Genomic DNA, 26375 nt, shown 5'->3' with positions numbered 1-26375 from the left:
CGTTCTATTGCGACGAGCACGATGGGCGTAAGTAAATACCTGTCTAATGTCTCTTCTTTTGTCTTTCAGATGTTGGTTTGCAGCACCGGAGTCCGTGGAATGCCCGTAAGTAAGTACAATGTTTCTGTCTTCACAGGCGGCGATGCAAAATGAAGAAATCCGGAATTCACGGCGTGTCGGTAAGTATTACAATACTTTTTGTCTTTGCAGGCGGAGGTGCAGCGTGAAGAAACGGCCGCAGCCGATGGATCAGGTGAGTAAGCGCTCCGTGTAAAAGTTGCCTTGCTAACCTGTTGTTTCTTTTCCTTGCAGGTGCTGCTGTTGACTGGATACAGAATGGTAAGTTTAATTCTTGCAGGTTCAGGACCGAAAGAAGAAAGGTTGGAACAGACTCGGTGAGCGTTCTGCTGCAGATGCAGAATAACGCGAAGCACGCTTCATCTATCGGGCGTGGTTTAAATAGCCTTGGAGTGATGAGGCGTCTTCTTCCATGGCCCCGCCTAGGTAAGAAAAGAGTTCCAGTTCCAGAAGAGTTCCAGTGCTGTATCCAGGGAGTGGAGCTGCCCCACCCAGGTAAGAAAGTAGTTCCTGTTCTGTTCACAGAGGGCTTCAAGTGGCTGGTAAGTAAGCAGCATGGTCTGCTGCAGGTAAGTCCACCCAAGCATCTTCACACATATTATGAGCCCGGCGCTTCCAGTGCCGGGACCGATGGTTTTGATGAGCCTGGTGCCACCGGCGCCAGGACAAGGTCCAAAAGGTCCCAGTGGGGACCGGCTGGTGCCTAGGATTAGGGTTAGGGGCCTGCTTCCAAGGACGTTGGGCTGGTCCTGGCTCCTTGGAAGCAGTGATCATGACACTTTGACATCTGTTGCAGCACACTTAGGGTATTGTCCTCTGTCTTCCGATTCCCTCTGCAGAGGTTTTGTGGGTATGATTAGAAAAGGGCAAGGTCGTGTCTCTCCTTGTCAGCCTCTCGATATTCGCTGTCTTTCTCCTCCTTTCGAACTGCCAGGTCTTGATGGCAGTCTCGTCGTGCGGTCTGCCTTGCTCGTATTGTGCTCTCTTTCTCCACCCTTTATCACTGTGGGGTAAGGAAAGGGCTGTCGGTTGCATGTGATTCAGGTTAATTGCCTGACCCTCTTGTCGGGACATGTCAGATGAACTGCTTTAGGGTTATTCTGGTGTTTTCTATGGTGTGAATAAGTGTTCAGATAGTGAAAGGGAAGGGTTGGAGTGTATCCTACAGTGTAGGATGGGGCAAAGGCGTTATAGGGAATTACAACCCTCTTATCAGGAGGGTTGATGACCTTAGACAGGAAAGGTTGATAGAAGTGACCAGGATTGTTATTGTGAAAGGAACCGGGGGGGGGGGGGAGGGGGGTTGTGGGAACAGTAGTGTTTATTCCAAGTAGACCGGGTGTTCGGGATAAAATGACCAGAGAGATGTGGGGAATATCGATTGGGGGTATTCTGATGGGGAACTGGAAAGCAGGGACTCAGAAATGGTTTCTAAATGCAATGGGTGTGGGATCCTAGGAGATTGGTTATATACAGAGCGGATTATAGAGATCTATCATCCCAGATGGGTAGGAGAGATGCAATGGGTAAAAGGGGGGTAGATGTGGTACAGCCCACAAAGATCTCAGGAATCTCACACTCCTCTCCTTTCCCGGTGTGATACTGCGTCTCACCTGGGCCATTCTCCCAAGCATAACCCCAGGTTCCCTTACCCAGGTGATCCTCCCTCGCCGGTTCACACCCAGGGATGGGATTTGAAAGCACCAGCCAGTCCCCGGCCACCTCAATTAGGGATTCTCAAGGTCTTACTGGGAGAATACCCTCAGGTTTCTCACATTAGTAAAATGGCATAATTCAAGTGGTCGACTTGCTTTCAACTCCAGAAGCCTCACCTTTAATACAGTTCCAGCACACACTCATCTGCAATCTCGCTCAGCATATTACAGAAAGGGGAGTTTGGCTGTCCAATCAGGACAGTCGGACCCCCAGTGGGAGCTGGACCTATTCAGGCACTCTGGCAGACTAAGGACAGGGGGCTGAAAAACTCCTCCCCCACTTCCTGCCTGCCCAGACACTCTGGAGTTTAGGTGAGGATACCCAAGTGTCCACTGCCACCAGCCATAACTAGGTGATTGTCTATGTGACTAAAATGTCACAGGAGCAGATAGAAGGGGGATACTAGGCATCCCTATGGCACTCCACTGAAGGTGGAGTGTGCCAATCTCTCAGTCTATAATGTTTTGGGAGAGATACTAAGAGCTGTAGTGCTTTGAGGATACAGAAAAAAAAATCTTAAAGGAGGAGTGGTGTACTTCAGTTTTAAAAACACAGATGCCTTTAAGAGCTATGGAGCAGACAGACTCCATAGTACAGGTAGACTACAAATAATAGAGTTCCAAAAGGCAGAGCCCACAAGAATGAATGAGAGGAAAAAGACTACACTCATTCAGGATTGAAAGAAAGGACCAGAAGTCCAGCAAAAAGTGCTGGGGGTCCTGCTAGGAGAGGGGATGAAGTATAAAAATGATAAATCCCCCCAACAATTGTATTCTTAATCTTTTACATGAGAACCCTTGTGCAAAGTGTGCTTGCAGCACTACTGTGTTTAATTTAATACATCTGGAGCCAACTGAGAGATTTGAGATTGGACACTTAACAGAACGTTCCACAAAGGCTAATGAAACCTAAAGGATCCTCTGTAAATGAACCGTATGCCATTCCACTTGGGTTTGGAAACGCACATTGGCAATCAAACTTGATATTTTCAACTTTCCACTGTGCACCAGGACACTCCAGCAAGAATGTAAGTGTCCGAGAATGAATTTCTTATTTGGTTACCTGAAATCGGATTGACAGAATGGCAAACAAATCCAAGTGATTTGGCAGCGGCAGAAACTACTACGGCTGAAATGTTCGCATGAGAAAGGTGCGACCTACCAAAAGTTTGCACCTTTCTCATGCGAACACACATACATACTCACACCCACACACAACACACCCATAACACCCCCCCACCCACACCCCCAACATAAACAAACCCCACTTACCTTCATCTTCACGCTGGGTTCCTGCAGCGCCAGTTCCCTTTCACTTCGGTGATCGGGAACCAGCGCCACAGGGTCCTTTTTTTAAAAAAAAAACAGGAGGCTGCAGGGTGTCCCCCGCAACCCCCGCTCACTATACAATGAAGTGTAGTGAGCGGGGCGATGCGGAGGACACCCCCCCCCCCCCCAGCCCCTGTTTTTTTTTTGTTTTTTTTTGCAATGCTACCACCAAAAGGTTCGAACCTTTGGTGTTCGAACCTTTGGTGGTAGCATTTTTAGAACTTTTGGTCATTGCAACCATTTTTTGTCGGTAAAATCGGCTTATACCTGGCAAACACTAAAGAACAAGCCTCCCATCATGCAGCCTCATTGAATGATCAGGACAACAATCTGGCAAAGGTCTATCACAATACTCACTGAATTAGAGAATAGAAGAGTTAGAGAACCAGATTATATATTCTATATGCATTTTCTGCACTTTTAACATACGATTATCCCAAATTGTCTACAGGTAAAAGTTATTATAGCTCAGGCATTACTCCTATGAGCACTTTCATAATAACTTTACATGATTTAGCCGTGTCTTGAAACAGACTAAGAATGGTGTTAATCATTAATAAATGAAGACCACTCACATCCCCACTTCTACAGCCTACCCTCTCAACACTTGGTGCTTCAAAGTGACTGTTGCAGATAATCTTTTATAAACCACTATAACAATAAATACATAAAATCCTTTGTAATATGTGGAGAGCATGAACAGAGGAGGAGGGCGAATTAACATGGAAGGATAGTGGTTTGTGGCAAGTCTTTATATGATATACTTACGGTTTCTGCGTTTCATAGCTCTTCAGACGGCCCATCTCGCCTGTGTACACCTTATTCATGTTCACATCAGTCTGCACCACCAGCTCATACTGACGAATGCTAGAGGAGGGACAGAGAGCAATATTGGTTGGTTTAAAAGAGAATATAACAAACACTGAATCTTTACCTTTATATTATTATAGGTGGTAACAATGTATAGTCATGTGAAAAAGAGAAACACCAAGAAAACATTTACAATAAATCTGTAAAAACAATTCATGGGATTATATAAGACAATTTAAGAGTGCAACCTATTCTCAGAGTGTAACCAGAATCTTTAAAGTTTTATAATGCCTGCTTTGTACGCATATTTCTACACATTCCTGAACCTGCCTGCGAATAACAGGAATTCAAACCTATAATAAAGTAAGGGATTTAACAAGTATTGTTCAAACCTTTCGGGAGGTTTGCGTATATATTCAATGTAAGCACCAAATTATGATTAAAAAAGTTAATACAACATTTCACTCTTCCAGTGCCATTTCTGAACCGTATGGATTCAAATTCCAGCCACCTGCTTCATCTCACTTTTGGGACCCTGTCCCCAATTGTGACCAGTGGTATCTGCCCATTTGACCTGCATGAACACTAGTTCTAAAAGCACAGGAGACCAGATACAATGTGTCTTAAAACAATATTGGGGTTCCCAATCCTGACAATGCAGCAGAAGCAGTAACTTGGCGTTCATCCAGCCACATTTACAATAACAGGAAATATAATGCAAAGCTCAGAGGACCAAGCCAGCAATTCCAGTACTCAAATCTTCTCATGGCTCCTGCTGGTGAAATATAGTTTGGTTATTCAAGGATAGTGAAATGGCTGATGTGGGCACCATTCTCTGCCGTACCTGGGCAATGCGAATGCTATATGATGATAAAAAAAAGGGAAACATCCTGATTTAGCCAACAAGGATGTCCCAGTGATAATTAATGAAAAAAATAGAGAACAACGTGAACATACAACTAAGCAAAATAGTGCTGCAGATATAGGTCTGAATTCTAAAAGGGGCGCTCACTTTTCACCCTCAAGATGTTTTGGACTACATAGCTCAACATAGTTTTTGGTGAGTTGAGAATGGTAGTCGTAGCCTAAAAGATCTGAAGAGTTTCCGGATCCTGCCTGTGAGACCCATGGACAGTTGGATCATAACATTCTTTGTACGTTTAACTACATGCTACAACTGAATTATGGCAATTTTGTGAATGTGGGTGAGAGTTCTAGGGCTACCAACTGTATGTGGGTGACTGGAAAGCCTGGCTGCAGAACTATGTGTAGTTTGCATTTTGCACTGACAATTTCTATTTAATATAATGTGTTATTAGTTCCAAGAACTATTTCACATCATTAAAACAATTGATTTAATATGTGTATTAATTAGACCTGAAATGAGGGTAGATCTGGTGAATGAGGTTCACGCTCTTCCCCTGAACCAAAAAGTTTAAAGCAGACTTTTTATGAGGTAAAGAGTTGGAGCTGAGCTTACAAAAGTAAAACGAATGTGTTTCTGAACATTTGGAAGGTGCGTTTCATGAACGGAGCGTTTTAAAATTGCTTGCAAGTCTAACTTGTGCCCTGCAGCACTGCGAGCCGAGCTCTTGCTGCTTCCCCTGCTTCCTGGAGGAGGCGGGGCCTATCGCGCACACGTGAGTGGTCACGTGATTCCAGCCCAGCATAAATTGCCGGTATATCCACCCTTGTGGCGTTAAGCCCTGGAGGCAGTAAGGGCTGGAGAGAAACGCTGTTAAGCTGTTTGGCTGTGACCTGTGCCTGTTCAGTGAGTATTACAGATTTGAAGTTTCTTCATATTAACATTGGCCCTGATTTCCCATACGTCACTGAGGTAAGGGGGGAGAGTCGGACTCTGGCAGCTCCTTAAGCTGTCGGGCGTTCCTTATCCGGTGACTGGGAGCCGACTAAATATTTACCGAAAGATAAACTTGAGTGATACAGGGGAAAGCATGACGGGAAAAAGTAAACTTTTAACACTGAAAACTGGAATGCCTCTCAGTGTCATGGTAACACGAGCATCAGTCATGCTACAACCATCCCCAGCAAAACCTTCTCCAACAATTGCGATGAAGAGGAAAATTAGCGGATGCCCAATTGTAATACCAGACAAACGTATGGTTCTAGGTGACATCCGTAAGTTCTGTACTTTACACACATATGGTCTGCCCTCCAAAAGCCCTAATCTTAGTAATGGTCATTTTCCTGACCTGTGTGACGACACAAATCTAATTCCAATAACGAATATTACAATATCTGATACACAAATCATGTCTGAAATTACAGAGATGACGGCGAATGCAGCTAAACAAAATGATGTGACAAAACTATCCGAAATCGCTGAAGAAGTGATAGATCTGCAGAAACAGATAAGTGACCCAGAAAGTATGGAAAATGAAGTATTGGAATTAGACAAGGTGGAGGCCGACGCACAAAGTAATGAGATTTCTACTATAAACATATCAGAATCTCAAAATAAAAGTAAAATAACCACGCCGGTAAATAAAATAACTATGGCGGAAGCTGAAATTAGTCTTTACCAGTCACCGAGCCTGTTTGAACATTTAAGTAGTGAATCAATGCAACAATCTAGATCTTTTGCACGAATAACTCAGCGAAAGTCTGTTGCTCCTTGCAGCCCTTCTATTACTTCTACACCTCGAAAAGTTGCTGAAAAAAGGGTTGCCTTACTAGATATCACTTTGCAGACTATGAATACAACAATAATGACTATGTCCAAACTATTTAACACACTAGAAACAAAAATAGGAAATCAAGAAAAAAAAATTGACGCAATCAGAAGATGGATGAAAGATTGGGAGGTAAAACAGAAGGCAGAAAAGACGTTCTTGACCATGGATACATCTACTGAAATACAAACCATCGATAAAATACCAAAGGATGTAGACACACTAATAAACCTAACTCCGACTCTGGCAATTAAACCTCTCCCCTTCTTCAAAGATATAATTCGCCCAGTCACATCAGAAGATCAAAAAGAAGATGTATATGGACCAAGTAATGAATCGCCAGCTCAAACAAGTGTAACACCTAAAATAGGACTAACATATAACATATTTGGAAGACAAACAAATGAGAACTTGGGCAATAATAATAACCCAAGTTCAGAAAAATCAAATTTCAAGACTAAGATACAAAACAGAACCAAAAATCAGAAAAAAAAACAAATATTAAAAATTTCATTCAATGGTTGAAAAGCTTTAAACTTGCAACCAGAACGGACAGTCGGGCATTACTACGACATAATCATCTAACAAAATTAAGACAAGAAGCCTCTATAAAAAAAGCAGACAACAATAAGGATTATGCACCCCTAAATGACATAATTTCCCTGCTTGAAAAACCAGACAAAAAGAAATCATCTTTAGTGAGTATGGAACAGACAACACAAGAAGAAACACCGAAAACTGATATAAGTCTATTCTCTGCACAACCATTACTGAAAGAAGATCCCAAAAAAATAGATAACAAAACTCTCTACTCAGATGATATTTTAAAAGATATAAGAGCAGAGATAAAAAGATCTCTTGATGATTATATGAAAGTTAAGGAGGGATTTTCTAATCTAAAAGAGATTACGACGACAGAAATTGAAATCCCTAATTCTGGACACGAAAAAACCTTGATATCTGCAGAGAAAAATCTGGAGTATAGTACAGAAACACCATTAATTCATGAAGCACAAAAAATTGCTGTTAAGATTTCAGAAACTAACTCCAGTAAGCTAACACCTGATAGCAAAGCTCAATCCTTAGCAGATAGTAGTATGGAAAAAAAATTCCACACCATAATTCATAAAGCAATGGACGAATACTTTCAATTGAACTATCGGGGACTGAACAAAGAAGAGGAACTAAAAGATAACCAAAAAAACAAAATTGAAACACAAGGAGGAAAAGTGGAAAAAGTCACAGACTTGATCAAAACAAATAATAAAGGGAGACTTGCAGAATCAAAAATAAAATCACCAAGAGATTCTAAACACAAGCTTAATCCTAATATACATCATAGATTTATCCTCAAATGCCGGGCAGAACCATTCCCGCAATATGATATGTGCCGAACAAGCATAATGGCCATTTTTAGTGACCTACCGAGTCTGAGTGATATTACGTCTGGTGACATAGCACAAGTTGAATTCTTAAACGATGACAACTTGGCGGTGGTCAGATTGTGGATCGCTTCAAATGTGGTTCGAAATGTGATCTGGCAATCTCGACTTGAACTGTTTGCACTGGGATTTTTACTTGCTATTGACCCGACTAATTATGATGATGAAATTGAGTGGGATATAAACACAACTAGAAACAGAACCAAAGAGCTGAATGTGTACAAATTGGATAAGCGACATCAACCACAAAGCCAAATGAATGAAATATATCAAACATCTACATCTGTATCTCAACTACAAAGAAACTCATCATAACTATTGAAGGAGGGCGACGTAAGACACCTTTCCATAGTTAGTTGGAACACATGTGGTCATGTACACTTACTTAATGACTGCTCAAGCCTTTTACCACACACACTAGTAATGTTACAGGAAACCTGGTTGCTCACAACACCATTATGGAATGGCTATGAGATAATTTTATCTCCTGCAATTAAAACAAACGGTAGACCAGCTTCAGGCATGTTAGTGGCACTAAAAAATGGAAGAGGTTTCACATTGGAACCCTGGAGTACGCCTAACCCATATCTACAATTGGTTAAAATTATCTACAAACATGGCACAATAGCAGCACTTAACATATATAGAAATCCGATGGGAATCACAGACTCAAAATTCTTCAAAGACATAGAAGATTTACTAAACATTATTCTAATGACGAAAGAAATAATAAATACTCTGATTGCGGGTGATCTAAATCATCACTGCCTATCCACCGAAACTCATAAGAGAAATGCAGTGTGTCTTAGATGGGAAAGCTTGATGAAAACCCGAAATTTCATCATGCTAAATGGGTCTCAAAAAAATGATATACCATCCAAAAACACGTGGACAAGAGGTACGTCTAAGTCAATAATTGACTATATGTATGTTGATACTAAAACTTTCAGTCAAATAACTAATTTTGAGGTGCTGCACCAAAAACACAGCGACCATGAAATGTTGTCTGCTACTTGGAAGAATACACAACTAAATGAAATGACTAAAAATAAAGGATATATTCCAGTGTTAACGATTAACAACTCAAGAACTCGTTTTAGGTGGAACCCAAGTAATTTAGAAAAACTAAATTACGATATTACACTAGGAACCAAGAAAAATGAAGCTATAAAAGATTCTTATATTTCGTGTTTACAAGTGTACAAAGTAACCCCAAGTAGGGGTAATCAAAATTCTTATGCTTCCAAATTTAAGTTTGATGAAAAAATTCAACAGCATAAAAATAACTTGAGAAAGGAAATAAAATTGGCAAAGACCTTATCAACGGAAGCTAGAGGTGGAATCATTAAAACCTTAAAAAACAAATATAATTCTCTTCAACATTTTCTCCTTGCTTATAACCACAGGTATAGTCCTGGCATCATGGCGGAAGTCAATAATAGTACCCATCTTCAAAAAGGGCAATCGGACATGTCCTTCCAACTACAGACCGATTGCGCTTTTGGACGTACCAGGGAAAATCTTTGCTAGGTTTATCTTGAGAGACTTCAACAAATGGGCAACAAACAACGACAAAAGAGACCCATGCCAGACAGGCTTTATAGCAGGCCTTGGCACCTCAATCAACCTACTAACCCTAACTTCAATAATTCAACATCATAAACAAACAAGACAACCCCTGTACATGACATTTGTAGATTTCTGTGCTGCCTATGATTCAATTTCACGAGAAATGTTGCTTCAAAAGCTAATTCAAGAAAATTGCCCGTTGCACATAATTACTTTAATAAAAGCTTTATATTCGGACACAAGTATCCAAATAAGGATAAACCAAGAGGGTCTTTTGTCCCCTCCTATTCAAACATATAGAGGACTTCGGCAGGGATGTATTCTTTCTTCTGCTTTATTTAGCTTTTTTATAGCAGATTTACGAAGAATATTTACTGCTGAATTTGCGGATGCACCTAAAATAGCCAACAAATGCATTCCGGCCTTGTTATATGCCGATGATTTGATACTTTTGTCAAAAACACCTGTGGGACTACAGAAACTGCTGGACGCATTATCTACATATGTAACAGAAAATTTATTAGTGGTTAATCTGGAGAAATCCAAGGTCATGGTATATAAGCCATCACTGCAAAAAAATAGGAACTACATATGGACAATACAGAAACAAATATTGGAAAAAGTTCAACAATATACGTACCTGGGGATGATAATCACAGGAGCTACTCATGAAGCACAAATATCAAAATGGTCCAATAAACTTGACATGCTGATTTCGCAGGCCAAAATAATTCAAGCAAAATATGGGAAGTTTTCCATCTCACCAATCCTAACATATTTCAAACAAAAGGTAACACCGATACTATTGTATGGAGCTGAAACTCTACCAATCTTACATGAAAGCTTATGGACTAAATTTGAATCAAAATTCTGGAAGAGTGTTTTAAATTTACCAAATTGCACTCCGATAGCATTAATCAGAAATGAATTGGGACTGATTTCTATTTACGCTCGCTATTTGTGGTGCCTAATATCTTTAAGCAGGAAGTGCATTCTAGCAATCAACTCAAATATGCTTATAGGAGTTTTGGCACAGCACATACTCTGCTCAGATGACACCTTTGTGCAAGGCTGGCGTAAGGAGGTCATAAATGCAATGGCTTATGCCGATGTTACACTGAAGCTATTAATTGAAAACCCGAATGCAGTCAAAACCAAACTATTCCAGTGGGACTGGGGTAGAAACAGAAACACGTGCTTAAGATATAATGATTTCGATGGAACGGTGTTCATACACAAGAAATACACACTGGCTGAACCATATTTACTAAAAAGCCCATCTGTGCAACATAGAAAAGAGTTTATGAGATTAAGATTCAATCTGTGGCTAACACAAGAGGTTCTAGCAAAAAGGAAAAAAATTTTAACAGAAAAAGATTGCAGGTTCTGCAAAATTACATCACAAATGGAAACCTTACGCCACCTACTGGTTGATTGCAGTGAACTTTGTAACCAAAGGGTTAAATTCTTAAAACCAGCGGTAAAAGATCATATAAACCTGTCACATAACACTCTATGGAAAATGATAGTTGGTGGACTTTCTATTCGGTTAAGAATGGGAGCCTTACATTTTTTAAATAGCTTAGAAGAGCTGAGAACACAAGATAAAAATAAGGAATAAAACAACAAATCCAGACAAAATCAAATAGCTTCTGATGCTGAAAAAGATAATTAAGTGAACTTTTATGCAAATGTTTTATGTAAAGTAAATGCTACACAAATGCGATTAATTGAACACACTTGACCTTATTGTTGTGAACTGGCTCCCCTTTTGATGTCTAAACTCATTTTTAAATGATCTTTTATTGTCATAATCATGTTTTTCATTTTTGTATTGATAAATAAATTGTAAAGTTGATTAATCTCAACTAAAAACAATAATAAAAAAAAAAACTAATATGTGCAATCACACTGTGAGAAACAAATTCAAAGGGCTTGTATGTGATATTCATGGTGATTTTATGAATGGTCTACACTGGGACTAATGTACAGTATGTTTAAATTGCCTACTGATTTTGCTTGGTATTAGTACAAATATGATACGATTGAAGTAATTGTCATTGGGAGACGATTGCTGAGTGGGGTCTATGCATGGTGTTGCTTATGTGCACTTTTAATCTGACTATATGCTAACGGATTAGATTTTCAGGACTGTCAGGGTTGGCTACATTAAGACTGAAATGCAACATGAGAACTGAGGTATAGGACATGGAACATCGTTCCTTGAATGGGCTTGTAGTGAGAGGGATCATTTTCTGTAATTACTCAGAATATTTGGGCGCAGTTTTTGCTGTCGTGCATGGTTCTAGATGCAGTGATTCATGTTTATAATTTCACTTATAATATTCCTAAACGGAAGCAGACATTTGTTTGCTATAGTTACATTTGTATGTTTGTTTACATGTTGTTTTGTCCTTAGTTTTGTCTGGGTATGTCCTTGTTATGTACTGCTACTCCATTTTAGAAAAGGTATGTTTCTTGTGGACTCATATCATCTTTTTATTTGTTCTTTTGTAGATGAAAAGGGGTAACAGTTAGGTTATGTGGCTGCTAACGTTTGTGTCTTGGAATGTTAAGGGCTTAAATTGCCTGCATAAAATAAAGAACGTATTATCAAGGATACGGAGGGGTAAGGCAGACGTGTTTCTACAAGAAACACATTTACTAGAGTGTCCTAGGGATATCTGATCTATCTCCAGGTATACACAAACTGTACAAGTGTAATGATTCAAAAACCAGAGGGCAAATAAATTGCTCAGGTGGGAATTGAACATATTTGTGGAAAAGGTAGTAAAGGATGATGAAGGCAGAGTGTTGCTCTCTGATGTTATTTATGACAGTAAAAGGCAGACTATAGGCTCAGTTTATGGTCCGTGCTCCCCAAGTATCCCTTTTTCAAGGATCCAAGTGTATTTTAGTGTAATTTACAGGGTGAGAACATCATACTAGGTGGAGATTTTAACTGTACATTGGATTGTGAGATGGATAGGGCTGGGGTGTCGATTCACAGGTAGGAGTATGAGAAGGGAGTTTATACGTTTTCTTCAAAATGTTTATGTGGTTGATGTTTGGCGACTATTACACCCAACAGGGAGAGAATGCACGTTCCACTTGCCTGTACACGATTCACACTCTAAAACAGACTATACATTAGTGTCAGATAGGTTAATTAGTCAAAACTATTTTGCGTAAATAAGAAAGGGCGATCACAGACCATGAATTGATTTGCAATTGCACATCACAGATAGGGGATCCACAGCCACTAGATGGACATTGTGTACAGGAATTCTTAATGATCTAACAGTGACTACTGGCATGACTTTTATTGAAATGTATTTTAAAGAGAACAGGACTTGTGATATACTTGTGGTTTGGGACTGTTTTAAAGCAGTAGGTGAGAAGGGAATTAATTAGTAGATCTTCTCATGTTAGGAAGGAAAATCTAGGAGAATTCAAACATTTAGAGAATATCCTCCCACGTTTACAACAGAGATGCGCTATAGCCAATTCAGAACACGATAGACTAGAACTGAAGAGGGTGAAAGATACTTTGGAAAATGAGATAGAAAATCCCTTTCTCAGCCATTACATCTATGTGAAACAAATTCTCGGAGAATGGGGATAAGAGTGAGAAGTTATTTGCGAACAAACTCAAAGGGACTGATATAATATGTCATTTGCTATGTCATTCAAACACGCCTGTACACAAGTGTTTCCAGGCACGATTGTTCAGAGATCCCGATTTAGATGTATAGAGACGCCAGATGGGAAAATGTTAAGGAAGAATTCAGACATCTGTGACAGTTTCAGATCATTTTATGCTTCGTTGTAGAAGGATAACTTTTCGATCCAGGCAGACCTCGAAATATATTTTGTCAAAACTGAACTCCCTATATGATGGTCAGGCTAAACTGATGCACCAATTGACATGGCTGAGCTCGTGGCAGTGATTATCATGCTGGAAAATCACTGGGACCTGTTGGCCTATCGTCTGAATTTGATAAATATGTTTCTGCCCAATTGTCACCATTCCTGTGTGAGCTGTTTAATCACTTCTTGTTGACTGGGTCAATGTGCCAGACGATGAAAGAGGCAGTAAACACATTGATTTCGAAACCAGGCAAGGACAATAGACAGTGTGGTAAATACAGACTGATTTCAGTTCTCAATGTAGATCTTAGTTTACTAAAAGTTTGGCTAATAAACTGAGTGATTACATTCGGGGGTTAATTGAGGAGTGTCAAGTGGGCTTCATGTCAGCAAGATATGGTTATGATAAAATCAAGACGATATTGGATGTATTGAGAGTTCACAACAATGTTGTGTCCGACTCAGTGCTGGCCTTTCTTAATGCAGAAAATGCATTTGAGTGAGTAAATTGGAGGTTTGTTGGAATATACATTAAAGAAAATGGGGTTTGGTCCTGTGTTTTTGTGGGCAGTAACCTGCCTACATTCGGATATATTGGCTAAAGCCCATGTCAATGGTATAATAGCAGATTCATTCCCACTATCCAGAGGTACTAGACAGGGGTGCCCATTATAACCATTCTTGTTTAATCTAGCACTGGAACCTTTGGCAGCATATATTCAACAAGAAAGGAGAATACGTGGGATTTGTGTGGGTGGCCAAGAGATTAAGATTTTAACATATGCGGATGACATGGCAGTACTCCTCTCTAATCCAGAAGAGTGCGATCTGCTATTTAAATCAGTGTTTGAGGAGGTAGGAAAATAATCAGGTCAGAAAATAAATTGGTGAAAGACGGAAATATTCCCACTCTCAGACGCGTGATAGGGGTATCCTATTGTCATGGAATCGCATATGGTCAGTGATGGAGGTGAAATACCTAGGAATATACCCAATACATGACATGAAGAAAATTGTTGAATTTAATGTGGGCAAAATGGAGGGGACAATAGTCAATGATGTCGGAAAATGGGAAAGGTTGACCCTAAATGTGTGGGCAAAGGTAAACAATAAAAATGGTCTTGTTACCAAAGCTTTTATTTATGATGCAGTAACTTCGATTGCCAATTTCAAAAAGATGATTGCGAAAAACTGAGAACGTTATCCAGAGCATCATGTGGGGGATGGTAAATGTCAGAAAATCCCCGTCATTTTATCACGCAGCGTTAAAGAAGGGGGTTTAAGCGACCCAGATATTGTGAAATATCACAGAATTCATACTCAAAAAGGCGGCTTAAATGATTTTTGTAAGCCTTATGCGTTAGATAATTTATACTCAATGAAAAAACTGCCAGGCATGAAAGTAAAAATTATAATCTGTTATTGTCACAAGAGTGGCATTAATGACATGGTTTATGCAGAATGACCAATCTTTATGGCTATTCTACGATGCGTCACTAACAAAAGTTTACATTGGCATAGCTGGATAAAGAAAGAAAGGTGTCTTGAAAGTTCCTGATATTTTATAATGGAGAGAGTGGGGAGTTTTTTCGAGGAACTCAGACAGATGTTTGGGCTAGAGAATACTTGGCACGCTATATGACACTAAGGATTCTGATGATTCAGAGGATTAACATGTTGGGTGCTGCATTGAAACCTACACCAGAACTCTGCAAATTGTTTGATATACCAGCGCGCATGGTGTCTTCTATGGATAGGATGCCTATGGAACAAAAATATCTGTATTCTTGGGAAAGATTGAGGCAGAGTTGGTCAGAAGATTTGGGCTTGATGATACCTCCGGAGGAATAGGGGGATTCACTTAGAATTGTGTCTAGAATCAAGATGGATATAAATTCAAGGATGGGACGAAAGAAAATTGTGGGACGTCTCTATTGGACGAAAGTGTGGATGCATAACCTGGTTCTAATGGACAATGACCGATGTTGGGGTTACAGGGGAGTTGGAGGGAGCTTATTGAATGTGTTTTGGGACTGCTTGCGAGTATGTGTTTGTTGGAAAGAGGTCTTAGACGGGATAGATTTGGTTCGGAACGTTAAAATCCCTAGATCAACAGTGCATGTGATCCTGTTATTGCATAATGGGAGGTGCCAGATGACACAAAATTATGAAGAATGGGTTAATAAAGGTCAAGCCTCAACAACAGGTAAAATTTCTGGGCCCACAAAGCTGGACATTTCTTTAAATAGTGTTGTATTTTAAAATATTTATATTGCAGCAGACTGTTCAGGATATCTTCGCAATTACTCCATATGGGAATAGTTGTTCATCCAATCCCAATCTTTCAATTTCTTTTCAAATTCCTCTATCAATGCGTAGTAATCCTGAGACAAGTCTGGAGTCCATTCAATTCTTTCAAATAGCTCTATTGATTAACTAGCCCAGGCATGCAGGACTGTTCCTCTACCTTGTTTCCCCATGACGTTGCCCATTACATTCAACAACGCACTCTTCGATCCCTTCCGTGCCTAGATGTACAACCTAGCCTTGTTCATTAGTATTACGGATGCCAGTGACATTATGCTGCACTCCAGGCAAATTAATTCCCAGACAGATCTCCAAAAATGCCCTTATAAGATATTTAACCAACTAAGGTTCCTCATATTCAGTGCCTCCAGGCCTTATACAATGGCAGGAACAAAACTGTTTATACAGCATATCATTTCCTACATAGCTATATCCCACAATATTTGTGGCAATTTGTTTAATTAGCACTGTCTAGACATTGGCTCTCTGTCTCCATTGGATCTTAGGTTCTTTATATGAATTATCCCCATAGTCCACCCCTATATGAATGTACCCTTTCTATTTCGCTGCCTTCCATGATTAATGGAGCCGTACTACAGCCTTTCCCATAAAACACTAGCTTTGTTTTTTTGCCGTTCACAACCAGATTGTTGGAGGTTGCAAAATCATAGAGCTCGGTGGCTGCTCTACGCAGACCCCAAAACGTGTGGTTGAATAATACAATGTCATCGCGTAGGACAGCCAGCGAACATGCTCCCCCTCCAGCGTCGATGGGCTGCAGTTTACACCCTCGAACTGATATGATAGTTTATTTATATAGCACCTATAGATAATGTGTTTCAAAGCACTGTACCAGAAGATTGGCCATGTAGATGTTAAAACAGCAGGGGGGGCAGAAAATACCCCTGCTTAAAACCCTTAGTAGTAGGCACCTCTGTACAGGCCCTCCCACAGTCCAACCTCACATGAACAAGCGTTGTCTTGTATAGCTGGATAATAGCCGCCAGTAGCCACAGGGCTATACCCAGCATCTCTAGTTTCCGTCACAGGTTCTTGCAGTCTACCATGTCAAAAGCGGATCTTAGGTCCACATAAACGTACAGGGGCAATGCCCCCTTACAAAAAGCTTTCCTCACCAATGAGTCATAATATATTATGAGAAGTCGATACCCTGCTCCTGAACCCTGATCGGAAGGTTCCAAGCAGTTCCTCATCAACCCATTCTTGCAACGATCTCAACAGCAGGGATGTAAAGAGTTTCCCAGTAACATCCAACAGAAATAGTAATCTGTTAGTTACCTGGTAACCCTCTGCATCCCTTTTTAAACACCGGTAACAAAACAGAGCACTTCCATGAATTGGGTAGAACACCGGAATGGCACAGCTTCAGGAAAAGACGCTTTAAGACCCATTGTTCCGGGTCTTGCTTTAGCACTATATTGGCTAAACCATTGAGGCCAGGGATTTGGACCATTTCAATTTAGCTATTAAAACCATTAGGTCATCGTTATCAAATTTTTACTTTAATGGTAAAATTGTGCGACTTACTACAAGGTCTAGCCGATCATCAGCACTAAAAAAAAGTATCCTGTATGAGTCAGGTTTGATCCGGAATAGGATGAATCATCAGTCTACGAGTACTCCCACAATAGACATTTAAAGCCTCCTACACTAGTCTCACCTTGCCGCCTGCTAGTGTTTGCAGCATATTTTGCCACTGGCTATTCCTCAAGAAATTACGGTCTCCTGAGCAAGTTGGTATACCTGTTTTTTTCCCTTCCTGATTTAACACTTACTCGCTGTATACTCTGCAAACTCTGACTTCATGTTTCTGGCAGCTAATTTCAGTGCACGTTTGGCCAACATGATCTCTTTGTCATACTTTTTTGTTCCCGGTCTAACTACCTGTATGGCTAAAAATATAGTAATCATAGCAAATTTCTCAGTCAGTTTAGCAATCCAATCTTCGACTACATCAGCTTTTTTTTACTAACTAGTTCCCCTCTCTCCATACAGACTCAGTATACCATGTAATTACTCAACTTAAATTCCATTCACTCCAATTTATTGTATCCCCGCACCCCCCCCCCAAGATTCAGCCCACAACCAATTTTAAAGTTCGTATTCACATTTCCCAAGAGGGTTTTCGTTTTCAGTATTAGGGGTCAATGATCACCATTATTATTGGGCCATACCATAAATTGATAAAGCAATATATATAGTCTAGGGTTGTTTCTTTTTGTTTTCCCCATACTATGTGTATGCACCCGGTAGGTCTCCCACAATCCTTCCATTCAGCATTAAAAGGTCACATTCATTGAGGAACTTGGCCCATCATTTCCTTGTCTTATTGGTATGGGATTGCAGCAGTTTAACTTTTGATTTTGCCCATTCGTTGGCATCAATCTCACCCATATCGTATCAATAAGCATTTAAATCTCCCTCCAAACCATGCAATCACTTTCAGTAGCACACCAGGACATGATCAATCTCATCACACAGATTTGAATGTCAGTATAGCTTCCCCCCCCCCGGAGGGTCATGTGTTAATTGGGAGCAGTCTTATGTCCCACGCCTAGTTGTAGACGTAATTCTACGGCGAGGACATTTTGCGGAGTTAAGGGTAGATCAATTGAGTTACTTCTTAAACACTGTTTCACCCCCTTGACCAACCTCCCACATGGTCACGCCCTTATGCCCCACAGCCTTATTCTGATATAACACATATCCCTCCATGATGAGATCAGTTGTCAAACTCTCCTGCAACATAAATATGTCATTGGCCGCCAACTGATGTAATGATCTACTTGGATCTAAAAAGTGTTGGAAGCCAAGAGTGTTCTACAATATGAATGTTATTCAGTCCCGTTTCCCCAACACTCGTGGGATATATTTCACCAACCAGTCCAAACCCTGTTGGTCATCAATTTTCTTCAAGTTCTACTGAATGTTCAATGCCTGGTTGTTTCGTGATGGGGGATCTTTTCCCAAGCATTTACATTTCAATTCAACTACTTCTGGGGCAGTATTTATTTATTTTTCAAAACAATTTTTATTATTTTAAACAAACCACACTCAAAACATTACAACCATTTAGGATGTTCATGATCACTGTTGAAATGTTACACTATTCAATGCTCTCCATCGCTCTCCCCTTCCCTCCCCAAAAACTCGAGCCGTCGAATCTGTCCCATCCACTTGAGCATCCTCAGGTGTTTCAGTTATAGTCAACTCTCCCCCGTCCTCTGTTTCATGATTGACCTGGTGGGGGTTTGCCATCGAGGTCACCAATTCTCTCCAGGCTATCAGGGGGCCTACCTCTTCCTGCCCTCCTCTAGTGACTGCTTCATACCAGACCACAGTTTCTGCTTCAGCCCATTTTAGGAGGTCTGCCCACCACATCTCTACTCTGGGCCGGTGAGCCGCTTTCCAGCTCATTGCGATTCTGCGCTTAGCCAAGATATAAGCCAGGTCTTTCATCTTGCTAATGTTTTAGATTACGTGGCCTAGGAAAACACCCAAGCATACATGCCCAAGCAGACCCCACATCAAGCACCACCCCGCGATTGGCCATTCTCGTCTTCAGTTCCACCCAGAATATCTCCACCTCTGGGCAAGCCCAGAACATATGCAGCATCCCAGCCTCTTCCTCTCCACACCTTGGGCATTTCTGTATGGCCGAGCTACCGAACCTGGCTATTCTGCCAAGGGTCAAGTAAGCTCTGTGAGTGACATATAGCTGGATCTGCTGGAGTCTCGCGATCCGGGACACCTTCTTATGGTATCTTTGGGCTCTATCCCATTGTCCCTCTGTTATGGATTCACCCACTTCCCCCTCCCAGTCAAGCCTCAGTTGAAGCAGCTCCTTCGCCGCCTTCGCACTCAGGAGCTCATTTATCCGAGATATTTCGTGCCCGCCCTCAGATATCGTACATCATCTCTAGGGTGGCATCGGGTTCTTCCGCAAGTACCACCTCAGTCCACCTTCCCCTCACCTGTTTCATGATCCTAGTGTACGTGATATATTGGCCCTTATGCACCCCTGTTTCCTCCAGCAACCTCTGAAATTCCACTGCCTCCCCCTCCTGCCATATGTCACCAATGGTGGCCAAGCCCACCAGTTCCCAGTATCTGCGGACCTCTTTAATCAGTTGAGAGTCTTCCCCACAAAATGCCACAAACGGGACCTGCTGAGAGAGCGGGTCCGGGTCACCCACAGTTCTCCATGCCCTGCACCAGACCTCCCAGCCCAGTACCAACAGTCTTCCCATCTTCGCCACTTTTGATTCATGCAACCACACTGTCTCTTTTAGGAAATACGGGACAGAGTTACCCTGCAGAAGCGTGACCTCCGCAGATTCCTCTGCGGACAGCCACCTAGCTATATACAATAGCTGTCCCGCCAAGTAATATAATTCAAAATTCGGCAGGTTTATGCCTCCCTTATCACACGAGTTTTGTAGTTTCCACAGGGCCACCCTATTTCTAGAATTGTGCCAAATGAAACCTCTGCACAGGCTTTGAAGTCTGGCAAAGAAACGTCTGGGGATCAAGTATGGGACATTCACAAAGAAGTGTAACAGTCTGGGCAAGACCACCATTTTGAGCAACGCTGCTCTTCCCATCATGGCCAGGGGTAATCTGGACCAAAACACCATGCTATTTTTAATGCCTTCAACTGCTTTCTCCGTATTGTGTTTGTGCTCTATCTCTATCTTGTGGTATATATTTATGCCTAGATATCTAAACGTCTCGGTCTGCCATGGTAATTGCAGCATGGGCAGGTCGCCTAGCGGAATACTTTTGTACCTTCCCAGGGGGCACAGGCTGGACTTCCCGGGGTTTACCGATATGGCCGAGAGGGCGGCATAACGATCCATCACCTCTAGCACATATTGCAGATTCTCCTCGGGGAAGCGCTGATTGAGAAGTATGTCATCTGCATACAATGATATTAAGTGCGTATTTCCTGCCGTACGAATCCCCACCTCTCTATATTGTTGCTTAAGGCAAATTGCCAACGGCTCCAGCGCAAGGATATACAACATGGGCTACCAGGGGCATCCCTGTCTGGTTCCCCTACTGAGTTGCCATTTGTCCGAAATTATGGTGCCTGTTTTGACCCTTGCAATCGGGGAGCTATACAACATCTAATATATCCCGGCCCTGTTCCGTATCCTTTCAGGGTCGCCATCAACCATGGCCACCTCACTGAATCAAAGGCTTTGACCACATCCAGTGACACTATGGCCAGCTCGCCCGGGTCCTTCTCCGTTTGAACAATAATGTGGGGTAGCCTCCTGTGGTTGTCCGTGATGTTCCTGCCTGGGACATATCCTGTTTGGTCAGAGTGTATCAATTTACCTATTATACGTTTAAGCCTGTAGGCAAGTACTGCTGTGAGTATTTTGCTATCCTGATTCAGCATCGATAGGGGCCTATAAAACCCACAGTCCACATTCGGTTTTCCCGGTTTCAGGAGCGGAATAATTGCCGCCCCTCGGAGGGATTCCATAAGCTAAAATAGCTTGTAGGCTTCATTGAACGTGGCCAGCAGCGGTTGGAGTAACTCCTGCCTATACGCTTTGTAAAATTCGCTAGGTAACCCATCCGACCCGGGCGCTTTACACGTGGGCAAGTGTTGGATCACCTCCTCCAGTTCCTCTGAGGTAATCGAGGTCTCCAGGTCCGCCCTCTCTAGGTCATCTAAGGTGGGCAGCCCAATATCTTCAATTGTTTCTAGAATTTCTTGGCTCATATCCCCTCCCACATCCTCATACAAACGTTTATAATATGTGAGGAACACCTCGTTTACGCCTTCCTGGGTGTTGCTGATCTGGCCTTCCGCATCCCTTACTTCTCTAATCACCGGCCAAGGTGTCTCATTTTTGTATAACCAGGCCAGTAGTCTGCCTGGCTTGTCTCCCCCCGCATGTTGCCTCTCTATATATTTCTTATAGTTTAGCTTACATAGTCTGTCCCAGAGTTCGCTGCTAGCATTCTGTAGCTCTCTTATCTTAGCGCAGTCTTCCCGAGTAGTCTCACCCCTTTGCATCAGGTCCTCTAGCTCCCTTTCAGTTTCCCGCAATTCTCGTTCTATACCCCCTCGGAGCCCTTTAGATTTTGATATGGCTACTCCTCGCACCACCACCTTAAATGCCTCCCATACTGTTCCCATAGATCGGACACTACCTATATTGATGTCAAAATATTTGATGGCCTCCCTCAGGTCTTCTCGGAATCCCGAGTCCTGTAGAGCCTCCGCTCCGAGCCTCCACGTCGGGATTCGTGCTCTTGGGGGGCGGTATCGCCACTCCAAGACCAAAGGTGAATGGTCCGAAAGTACCCTGGCTTTATATTCTGCGCTTACCATTTCTCCCGCTATCTCGGTGGCGGCGAACACATAATCCAGCCTAGTATGCAGGTCATGTGACGAAGCATGGTGTGAATATTGCCTATCCGTTGGATGCAACCGTCTCCACACATCCACCAATCTGAATTCTGTCAACAGTGTCCAACACTTTGGCTGCTGGTGCACGTTTTGCTAGCTTGCTATCTTGTCAATCCCGGGATTCAGGGTGCAATTGAAATCACCTCCCCACAATATTGCACCACCCAGCAGGGGTCTAATTTTAATGTATAAAGACCTAAAGTAGGCTGCTCTATCATGGTTAGGGGCATATAAGTTTATGATGTGCACTTCTCTGTTTTCCAGGAGTCCCGCCACCACCATCATCCTACCCTCTGGGTCTATCGTCGAACGAAGCAGCTGAAACGGCACATGCGGTGCCACCCATGTTACCACCCCCCTTGCATATGCCGTGTATGTGGCTCCCGTGACGCTACCCTTCCATTTTCTCCATACCACCTCCAGTTTCTCTTTGGTGTGGTGGGTCTCCTGCAGCAGAGCTACATCAATCCTCATCCTCTTCACGTACATTACTTTATTGCGTTTTAGGTAGCTGTTAAGGCCCGCACATTCCAGGTCACAACCATGAGGTTACCAGATTCCACTGACCTGATGTCTGCCCTCTCCCTTCCACTTCCCGTGTCGTTCCCGATGGCTCGAATTCAGGCTCATTTCCCTCCCAACTTCAACAACTACCCCCTTCCCCCTTTCCCTAACTATGCCCCACTGCACACAACTCTCCCCCTCCCACCTCCATTCCCAACCCCAACAAATGCCCAGCTCCATCCCTGGATCTCAGGCCCACCCGCATCTGGTCCTTTCTCGTAACTTCGAGGACTAGGACCCTGCGGGGCGTCACCCAACTAATAGTGACCTAACTAAGCGTAATGCTATGGGGGGTCCAAGGGTTGTTTCCCAGGAGCTCCCACTTATATAAGAGCATGTATTGTCCCAGCAGCACCTTCCCAATGAGCTTTATTTAATGCTATATTCTAGTCCCAGTGTCTTGCGCTATGTCACCCATGGTGTGTCAGCTTCGTGTTACTTATCTTCTTTGGCACCCGTCTGGATACCAGATTCCTGGGGGCGACTCTGCGTATCCAGCCAATCCATAGCATCCTCTGGCGTTTCGAAAAACAAAGTTTTGTTCTTGTGGAACACCTTCAGTTTGGCCGGGTAAAGCAACATATATTTCTGACCCGTTTCCCTCAGTCTTCTTTTCACCGCTCCGAAGTTCATTCTGCTGCGCTGTACCTGCAAAGTGTAGTCCGGGTATGCAGAGATTTTTGCAGGCCCCCTTTCGATTGTTCCACCCTTCCGAAAGAATTCTAGTATTTTTTTCCCCCCAGATTACGGTAATTCAGAATCTTTGCAATCAATGGCCTGGGAGGGGCTCCCGGGGGCGGTCTCCTTGTTAAGGCCCTATGCGCCCTTTCAACAGCAAACCCCTGGGTCAGTGTCCCTCCGGTTATCTCCTGCAGTAACATGGTTTCCACGTATTCCATCGGGTTAGCCCTTTCATTCCTTCCGGCAATCCAATGATGCAGATGTTATTGCGTCTAGCGCGTCCTCCTGCTTCCTCTGCTCTTTTCTCCAGGTTGCCTACCCTCTGTACCAGGACATGGAGTTCCGATCTGTGGGCGGCGCACTCCGCCATGTTTGGGGCCACCTCTTTTTCCAGGTTTCCAGTGCGCTCCGCAAGCGTTCTCACATCTTGTCTTAGTAAATTCACTTCTTTCTGGACCGCTCCGACCTTAAGATCCAGTGCCACTTTCAGTTCGTTCATAGCCAGGCCCAGTTTTGTCTCCCAGGCAACTTTCAGGTCCGCAATCGCCGCCAGCACCTCCTGGATTGTGCCCGGGGCCTCTTCCGCCCCATTGGTGGTTTTGTCCTTACTCCTGCTTCCCTCCGCCCCAGGAGGCGTCTTGGCATAGGCTTCCAGCATAGGCTGATTGCTCTTTGGTCGTACCACTTTGTTGGACATTGTGCTGAGCTACTTGTGTGTGAGCCAGCACAGCCTCCTCTCGTGCAAGGGTCAACGTGTTATTGTGCTGTTTATGGTGTGTAGGGCCCACTTCGACCGTATTAGGGGTAACCCCTGCTGTCCATTGCGCTCTTGGAATGGGCTGTCCTCCCACATGCTTGCTCCCGCTCAGTGTTATCCACTAGCCTCCTGCTGGTCAGGCGCCTCCTCTGCTCTCACCACCCTCTACCCGGGACCCGGCCGGCCCCCACAGCCAACCGGCCCACAGACGTGTCTTCAGCGCTTTTGTCCTGCCCCGTGCTGGCACAAGCTCCGGTCCACCCCTTGAATTGGTGGTGGGGTCTCCCAGAGCTCTGATCTTGTCTAGGAGGCTTATGTTGAGCCTCAACACCATGTGAATGGAACCAGAACTAGGGTGCCTTTCTTTCCCCCTCCACTCTGAGATCTTCTGCAATAACAGCTTTTCTGCTACGGGTGGCGCGCTGTGTAGGGGGCTCGTGTTGGGCAGCGCGCTCTTGGGCCACCTCAGCTGCCATTCAGTCCTATCGTGCGCCACCGAGGGGCCGGGCTGGGCACCGCCCTCGGGGCGCACTCGCCTTCCAACAGAGCCTCAGTGTTTGGGGAGGCTTCCCTCCCTGGCCTGTCTGCACCCTTCTCCTGTGCATCCGAGTCTCACTCGGCCAGTCAGGGCCACTGCCGGGGGGTTTCTCACCTGGCCCTGGCTCCACAGGGGCTGACACCTCCAGACTTGCTCAGCCCCCCAGGCTCAAGCTCCGTATGGGCGCCCGCTCTGTCGGGCGTCCCGTGGTGTGATTCCGGTGCAGCCCGGTGTCAGCTGCTTTGTTTTGCAGTGCTCGCTGTCGGCAGCACTGCCAGAGGCGAACTTCGTTAGCCCTTCATCGCACTCCTCTCTTGATGTGGCCCCCCTCAGCTCCTACACTGCGGGGGGCTCCACCTTCGTCGGGCGCTGAAGGGACCAGAAGCGCCCCCGGGGGTGTAGTGCGAGCCACCCCGCAACGCTGTGTGTGATGGCAGTGGCATGGCCCGGGGTGCTCCGCCTCCTGCCCACGCCGTGTCCCGCAAGTGACTCAGGCTGGGGTCATCCGTAACCTCCATCCCAGGTCGGGCACCGTTGATCTTCGTTTGGCCCGACAGGCCCCTTCCAGCGGATCCAGTGTGCCATGCTCCCGGCCAGGTCCCACACAGATGATGAAGCCACAGCGGGTGCGTCTCCGGCACCATCCACTGTGACTACAATCAGTTTATGACCCTTTGTGTGCTGTGGCCATTTTGGCCGTCTTCGAGTCTCGGGTGCCCGGTGCCCGGCTCCCCTCTCATGGCTGCGGCTCCCTCCGTATGCAGCTGATCTGCCTCACACTGCCGTCGGAATACGCCCTGGACATTCACGCGTCCCTGGGTGTGCTGCCAGCATGCCTTTTCGCCTGCATTCTTCATTTATGTCCAGGATCGATGATGGATCAACGAGAGCTCCCTGAGCACACGTCCCTTCACATAGCCATGAAGAACCACCCCCGGGGCAGTATTTATCGCAAAAACCAGTTTCAGGAAGTCATCTGATGAGGTCCACAATTACCCTGGTGGCATAATGCAAACAGGTTGTGCTCATTCTGACTTCCTCAACGATTTCGATGAAGTCCAGGTCAATTCTACTCAGAAGCCTCAGTTGCGGTATCTGGGCTAATACATTGAGGTTTTGACCAAAAAGAGGGATGGGGGGCGAAAGGTAAAGTTAACAGGTTATTGCCCTTACTTTATACACATTTTAACACAAAACATAGGCAAAAACCAGCTGTCTCATACTTGCGTTATAGTCAGTTGGGATCCAGATACTAAAACCTAAGTGGTGAGGACCAGAGTTCAGGTTCCAAGAAGGAAAGACAAGGCTGTGACGAGGGACAGAAAGGATAGAGCGAGTGTCTAACTATCCCTGCCTCAACCCCATGCCTCAACAACGTCGCGATGATGTGCCGCATATCTAACAGGGATAGAATAAGAGATAAACTAACAACTTTTAGATGTTGTAATGCTTTTAGCCTTGTTGGTCCTTCACCACTCTCTTCCACTCTGTGTATGCATGTATGGAAGAGAAAAAATATTTTTTTAAAACAGCGCGCCAGGAGTCAAAGGCGTAGACATCTAGTAGGGTGT

At 43.7% G+C, this 26375-nt stretch overlaps 1 protein-coding gene across 4 annotated transcripts in view; it reads right to left on the bottom strand.

Annotated features, from left to right (window-relative positions):
- POR (cytochrome p450 oxidoreductase) overlaps nt 1-26375 on the bottom strand; it is a 964880-nt gene that overhangs the window by 236830 nt on the left and 701675 nt on the right. For all 4 annotated transcript variants that reach the window (XM_069614934.1, XM_069614935.1, XM_069614933.1 and 1 more), the window contains one exon: nt 3891-3989. In XM_069614934.1, the coding sequence (XP_069471035.1) occupies nt 3891-3989 (99 nt within the window). The remainder of the gene's footprint in view (nt 1-3890; nt 3990-26375) is intronic.

This window comes from Ambystoma mexicanum, chromosome 9 (genome assembly GCF_040938575.1).
Source record: "Ambystoma mexicanum isolate Mex_15411 chromosome 9, UKY_AmexF1_1, whole genome shotgun sequence".
Taxonomy (NCBI): domain Eukaryota; kingdom Metazoa; phylum Chordata; class Amphibia; order Caudata; family Ambystomatidae; genus Ambystoma; species Ambystoma mexicanum.
Note: the sequence above shows the minus strand (reverse complement) of the source record. Positions and strands in the feature narration are given on the sequence as shown.